Source organism: Alosa alosa, chromosome 22 (assembly GCF_017589495.1).
Source record: "Alosa alosa isolate M-15738 ecotype Scorff River chromosome 22, AALO_Geno_1.1, whole genome shotgun sequence".
Lineage (NCBI taxonomy): Eukaryota > Metazoa > Chordata > Actinopteri > Clupeiformes > Clupeidae > Alosa > Alosa alosa.
The window spans coordinates 26,167,715-26,175,214 of NC_063210.1; the positions used below are offsets into that span (position 1 = coordinate 26,167,715).

The 7,500-nt window shown below is 43.5% G+C and overlaps 2 protein-coding genes across 2 annotated transcripts in view; one reads left to right on the forward strand and one right to left on the reverse strand.

The window, feature by feature from the left end:
* Window positions 1-6,787, forward strand: part of LOC125287271 (Na(+)/H(+) exchange regulatory cofactor NHE-RF1-like) — a 61,726-nt gene extending 54,939 nt beyond the window's left edge. Inside the window, 2 exon segments of the mRNA XM_048232851.1 lie at window positions 3,741-3,857; window positions 4,256-6,787. Of these exon segments, the coding sequence (XP_048088808.1) occupies window positions 3,741-3,857; window positions 4,256-4,399 (261 nt within the window). The 3' untranslated portion in view covers window positions 4,400-6,787.
* A 279-nt stretch (window positions 6,788-7,066) lies between these two features.
* The window catches only part of LOC125287206 (caskin-2-like), an 86,249-nt gene continuing 85,815 nt past the window's right edge, over window positions 7,067-7,500 (reverse strand). Inside the window, exon 25 of the mRNA XM_048232767.1 lies at window positions 7,067-7,500. This exon is cut by the window's right edge and continues 1,924 nt beyond it. The gene's annotated coding sequence lies outside the window, so the exon portion shown is untranslated.

The window sequence follows — 7,500 nt, forward strand, 5'->3', positions numbered from 1 at the left end:
AGCTTTCAAATGGTAGAGCCTGTTCATTTAAAAACATAGCCAGAGGACGTATTGCTTTAATATAGGCTTACATTTTAAAGCTTATTCTTAAATTCAGATTCCGTTAGGGGGACGGGATTATTAGCCAATTTCAATCGGACAATTTGAACGGAGAGATTTAATTTTGTCGGACATTTCATTTTTTTTCCGGCCAATGTCCAGTAATTACCGGACAACGGAAACCCTGGTGTGTGTGTGTATGTGTGATAGTTAGTGTCTGCGTGTTTGTGTGTGTGTGTGTGTGTGTGTGTGTGTGTGTGTGTGTGTGAACTTCTTAGGTAGGCCATAGTTATCTCCGGTCAGTTTGTGTGTGTGTGTGTGTGTGTGTGTGTGTGTGTGTGTGTGTGTGAACTTCTTAGGTAGGCCATGGTTAGCTCCAGTCAGTTTCTAATCTCCAGCAGGTATTCGGGCATAATCCCTGTTGATTTGGCAGGCCACACACTCTGTCCTCAGACACACACACACACACACACACACACACACACACACACACACACACACACACTCACCCTACAGACTCCCGTACAGACAGATGCTGAGACACACACACACACACACACTAGGGCATAATCCCTACCAGTATGCCAGGCCACATGTACTGGGTCCTCAAGTACACTCTCTCACCATCTGTGTGTCACACACACACACACACACACACACACACACACACACATACACACACACACACACACACACACACACACACACACACACACACACACACGGTGCTGGGCGGTATACTGGTTCACACCGTATACCGGTGTGTATTTTCGTTATGATATGAATGTTTAATATACCGCCATACCGGTGTATTTGATTTCACAAGGTTTGGAACCCTTCCTCCGTGTGACACTGTTTCAAGTGGGACCCTTTTCAATGTTGCGCTTCCAAACACGTATGGTGCCGGTTGCACTAAACACCCCTTATGTATGTTTTTCCCCTTATGGCTTCATTTCTCCTTAAGGGATTTATTTAAGGGTGTTGCACACACACACACACACACATACACAAACACACACACTTCATTTCTCCTTAAGGGATTTATTTAAGGGTGTTGCACAGAATACCTTAAATTGTTTCCTTAGTTAAGAAAAAAAACGTTAAGGAATAGTTTCCACAGAGATTGTTCAACAGCTGTAACTACTGTAACTGGCTGTTAGTTAACACAGTAGGGTAAAGCCTAATGACCTCATCATTCATCTTACCTTAAAAACATTCTCTGAAATGATCCAGGTAGCAAGTAAAGCATATTAGAAACATGAACTGAACAATACTAGTAGAGATAAATAGATAGATAGATAGATAGATACTTGTACTACTAGAGATGATCCTGTCATCAGTGCAACAAAACAAACTTTACTGTTAACGAGAAACTCACCTACCACTAACGTTATGTAACAATACGGCGTGTTACTGATAGGCCTATTTTGACAGAGGAAGAATATTAGCGGAGAGATTTTATTTTCAAAGTAGTCAAAGCCCATTTTAATGGAAATTGTCTCTTAACTAAGTCACACATGTTTTATATTTCCTTTTTAGATTTACTTGAATATTGTGTAGCCTAATGTAGGCTACCTGGGCTTGAACTTAAAACAAAAAAAAGTAGACCTATAATTATTGCAAGTTGCACTAGGCTACTTTCTGTATTGGTTTTATAAAAGATGTTTTGTGAAATTTGCACAGTAAATGTTCTGTATTTTGACTGAAATATGCATTCTGATTCATTAGAATCATGGGCCGCTCTTCTTTGTAAACAGCATCATTTTCTGGGGCCATGCAAACCTGTAGGCTATTAAGTGTGGAGTTATTCTACAATATTCACTCATCATGACCATCCTAAGTCCATCTACTGCAGTAATTCCTCTCTCAACCTGTAGAAAATGCTGAACATCTGATTATGCAAAAAAAAAAAAAAACCGTCATATACCGTGAAACCGTTAGAATTTTGAAAAATACCGTGATATACATTTTTGGTCATACTGCCCAACACTACACACACACACACACACACACACACACACACACACACACACACACACACACACACACAACACACACACACACACACACACACACACACACACACACACACACACACACACACACAAGGGAGACGGGCGCAAAAATATGATTAAATTAAAGTTACTTTTCTCCATGAACCGTGAAGTAGTTGAGCAAATTTGGGTGGGACAGAAATACCTTTACAGAGCAGCAGTTCTGGCCATATCGGCTCTGGCTCACAAGATGTACTGCTTTAAATGCATTATCGCTTCACTACACGCGAACAAGAAAGAAAAAAAAAAAGAAACCAATGTGCTTATGTCGCGATTTCCGATAGGCCCAGGCCTAGAGAAAAGACAGCTATGGTAACCTAACAAGTAGGATTTGCTTTGCCTACTCTGCTGTTTGGTTGTCCCAAACTTTGAGACGATCCATACTCGCATTAACTGAATCTTATCAACCCGAACTGCGATGTTGAGTGACAGGATGCAATGCCTAATAATCTCACTGCCTTCGGCATAACTGCTAACAGTGCGCCTAGGCCTACTGTTAAACACCTGAAAAATATTAAGCTGCTGTTTTCTTTTCATGACGAGCACTAGGCCTACGCTTGAATGATTTATGACTGAATGGAACGTTGCGTTTTTAAAGAACTGCTTATTACGTTGTGTGACAAAGTTTACACTAATCATCATCTTCTAATGTATCCTTATGTTGAGATGTCCATTCTCTTTGCCCTAGGCTATCATTTGTGCGTGAAGCATGTTTCAATTAACCTCGCTTTCAGACACAAAAAGACGGCAAAAAGATGTCCCCTCTTCCTGCAAATTTAGCGTGATCTCTGTGTGAAAAGGCCTTATGTGTGTGTGTGTGTGTGTGTGGTAAGCTCTCTATCCTAGCAGACTTAGTGGTGTTAATGTGTGTTAAGCCAGGAGTGTGTCCTAGCCTAGGGAGAATACAGGCCAGGAGATTCACAAGCTCTGCTCTGTAAACACCAGAGCACACACACACACACACACACACACACACACACAATCAATCAGTCAGTTATCAAAGGTTCTGCTCACTAGATTTGGCTGCAGGACTACACACACTTACATACAGTACGTACACATAGACACACACACACACACACACAATCAATCAGTCAGTTATCAAAGGCACACACACACACACAGTCACGTATCACAAGCTTTTCTCTATGAACAACAGAGAAGACAGCAACTTTATACAAACCCACACACACACACATGTTCACATACTGTACAACAACACACATACACACACAGACACACAGACACACACACACACACACACACACTAACTCTTACACTGCCTTTACTATGGGCCACCACAGAACTCTTAAAGTGCTCTTAAGTGTGTGTGTGTGTGTGTGTGCGCGCGTGTGTGTGCGTGTGAGTGTGTGTGTGTGTGTCTATAGCTGCTTTCAGACATAGGTGTGTGTGTGTGTGTGTATGTGTGTGTGAGTGTGTGTGTGAGAGAGAGTGTGTGTGTGTGTCCAACTGGATGCCCATCACCCAGTTCCAGTGCTCCTCCTGGTGGTCAGATGCTGACATTGCATACAGTAGTACAGGACATAATGCAAGTCTGTGTGTGTGGATAATAAATAATATATATTCTCACTCTCCCTCTGTGTGTGTGTGTGTTTGTGTGTGTGTGTGTGTGTATGTGTTCCTTAGGCGAATGGAAAAGTTGCTGAGAAGGCGGAGCCTAAGGTGTCAGTCAGCCCCTCTCCATCCAATGCGTCCTCCAACGCCTCCCTCTCCACCCCTCCCACCAGCACTCCTCCACCAGAGGTTAGACACACACACACACACACACACATACACACACACACACACACACACACACACACACACACACACACACACACACCACACACACACCGCCACACACACACACACCACACACACACACCACACCCACACCACACCACCACACACACACACACACACACACAACACCACACACACACCACACACACACACACAAAGCTGTTGTAATCTTCAAATCTTCATGTTCAATTTTCAAGATGTTTCTGTAACCATCTGTTTTTTTCTCTCCTTCTTCTGCTGCTCTCTTTCTCTTTCTTCATACACACCCTCTCCCTCTCTCTCTATCCCTCTCTCTCCCCCCCCCTCTCTCTCCCCCTCTCTCTATCCACCCCCCCCCCCCCTCTCTCTCTGGTGTGCAGGTGTGTGAGTCGGTCCCAGGTGAGATCCCTGCTCTGAGCATGTCCCTTAAGCAGGTGAAGGAGCTGGCGCACCAGAAACGCATGCAGAAGAAAGCGCCCCAGATGGACTGGAGTAAGAAGAACGAGCTCTTCAGCAACCTCTAGGGCATCGGCACACACACACACAGAGACACACACACACACACAGGCACCCACTCACACACACACACAGAGACACACACACACACACACATACACACACACACACACTTACACACACATTATATTCTTGCTAGAAAGGATTTGGGGAGATTAAATCTTCAAAAGGGTGAATCTAAACATATAAAGTATATATATATGTATGTATACAGATCAATATTGTATTCAGAAAAGTTTTAATTTTACTAACAAAATTTAGATGAGTCAGTACAGAAAAAAACAATTATTTTAGAGACAATGATAGTCCTATAGTGTGAATGGAAGAGAATCGTTTGAAAATGTCATTTTTGTCGTGTCCCAGATTGAGCAAAATGTGGAGGAAGTTTGTGCTCAGAAGCTTCTGATTTAGAACTGTTCTGTGTGTGTTTGTTTATTCGTTTCCACATGAGTGTGTGTGTGTGTGTGTGTGTGTCCCTGCTGGTCAGAGAGCTCAGTGCCTGGAGACTAGAGATGGTGAAGTGTGTGTGTGTGTGTGTCTGTGTGTGTTACACACCCCCCTCTACTGTAATTTATTCAGTTGTGTGTATTTCCACTGAGTGTAGTCCGGACTCTTAGCTGAGACGGGTTATATTAGCAGTTATGGCAGTTAACATTTCACCTTTAAGGGACCAAAACTATGTTTATAAGGGCACAATCAGTCTTACCTGTGTGTGTGTGTGCGTGTGTGTGGTCCATCAGTAGGTATTTGTTCTTGGTTGGCAATCTGACCTGTCTACCCTGCTGAAAAAAAAAAATGGAGGCCAGCACAGAAATGGTGTTTACTTCAAATAGCACATGGTGGTGTTTTCCAGCATATTCCTTTCAGTCGTGCAGAGACTGGGATATAAAGACCAAGCAAGATCTCTGTGAGTCTCCATTATTATCAATGCAATTGTCATTATAACCACTAAAATAGTCCATTTTCTGGGGTGAGTTCTGTTGTTTGAGTCCCATCAGAGAAGGCCTGGCTGAGAGCCAACACACATCGACGTCGAGTCCGACACGAGAGCGCCGGAACTTCCTGTCACTTGCCCACGCACACCAGTGCCGGAATGTTCAACTGACCAGCATGTGACAAACAATGGAGTTTTACCGAGCCGCACCGACATCATTAGAACCCAATCATACTGCACCAGGTGGAGGCAAAAGGCCTGAGTGCAGTTGTGTCGAACACAATGCAGTCTTAGTAATGGAACATGGAAAGTGGTGTGTGCGGCACTAAGATTACGTTCCGCAACATTTCAAGGTCCTAAAATTCTATGTAGAACTCAATGAACCCAGATATTCTTTAGAACATTCATTTTCCAACATTCCCTTTAAGGGTTAAGCAGTTCTGCGTTATGTGGCTGAAGTTTGGAAATAAAGGGTGCTGGTCAGAGTGGTTTTGAGTAGAGAGGATGCGAACATTCCATTGATCTGTCAAGAAGAGAGTATCAACATTACTGCATTTAGAATGTAAGGGACAGCAGTCCTTTGTGATGTCACAGATGACAGAAATGCTGTGTTCCAAGGTTGGAACAGAATTCACCTCCATTCCAAGCTCTTTGACAGACCCCAGACCTACTGTCCAGTCGGTCACTGTGTTTCGTAGCTTGTGTCTTTGGCTTTAAATATGGAGCAGATGTATTGAATGCAGAATGCGTTGTAGGAAGGTAGGGCAGTTTACAGGAAGAGGGTGTTGATTGGGAGCTGATTTGGTCAGTCAGGGCTCAGATCAGTGTGGCCTTCGCTGTGAAGACTGAGGCAAAGTTTTGATACATTGGGATATTGTTCTTGTTGTGTGTGTGTGTGTGTGAGTGTGTATGTCGATTTTTGTAGGAAATACAGTCAATTGTTTGTGTGTGTATGTGTGTTGGATTAACTGAAAATTGGAACTGGACCAGACTGAAGCCACTGTGAGAGGGTGGTGTGTGTGTGTGCGTGTGTATGGGAGAGAGAGAGAGGGAGAGAGAGCTACAGGCATCGGACAGGGACTCCTTCATCTGCCATGTGTGTGTGTGTGTGTGTGTAACTGTGCTTAATTTCTTTTGGTTTCATACACACCAATTGTATTGGGAAAGATATCATTCCAGCTGTAGCCTTGTGTCAAATGACCATGATGAAGATGATGATGAGGATGGTGTGGGATTCGTAATTTGCCTGTGAGTTTTTAAGCACATCTGTCTTTGTGTTGTTTTTTTCTACCTGGGACACTTCGCCACAGTGTTGCTTTGACCCCTACCACTCCACGACCTTTGACCCCAACCACTCCATGACCTTTCCCCTTTGATCCCCAGCAATGCGCTGTGTTCTCATTGGCTCATGTGGATGCTTGTGTGTGATTCTTACAGTAATAAACGTCTCAGATCATCAACACATATGACTCTTGTTGTTTTTCTACACACACACACACTCTCTCCATGACATTTTAGTCATGGTGGTTCCAGTACTTCTCATGAACCGCAAAGTCCAACGAACTCAGAACGGGAACTAGAACTAGATTGTTCCGGAACTTTTTAGCGGTTCACTTCCAGACCACGTTACAGGAACTTGCATCAAGACATCCCAGCCAATCAGCTCACTGTAAAGACTCGTTAATGAGTGGTGTGTGTGTGTGTGTGTGAGAGACAGAGAACAGACAGATGGACAAGCAGCATCAGAGAAGAAGACATTTAATGGGAACAAACATGAGAGAAACGTTAAAGAAAAAGGACAGACTGTCTGAATGAGCACAGAGTAAAAACAAAAACAGCAACAGTTTATTGTAACGGCATTGTCATAGCGATAAGGTTAGCAACAGTTTATTGTAGCGGCATTGTCATGGCGATAAGGTTAGCAGTCAGGTTTGGTCACGAGGTCTGAGGCTGAACAGCTTTCTGGCTATGGCACAGTCATTCATTTCATGGCAGACGTGTGTGTGTGTGTGTGTGAATATGTGTGGGCATGTGTGACTGTGTGATTGTGTGTGTGTGTGTGGGAGGCGAAGCATGAAACATAAACCTACAAGAAACTAAAAAGACCCCCAATGTATCCAATGATGTCATTACGCTGGTGCTACACACACACACACACACACACACACACTTTAC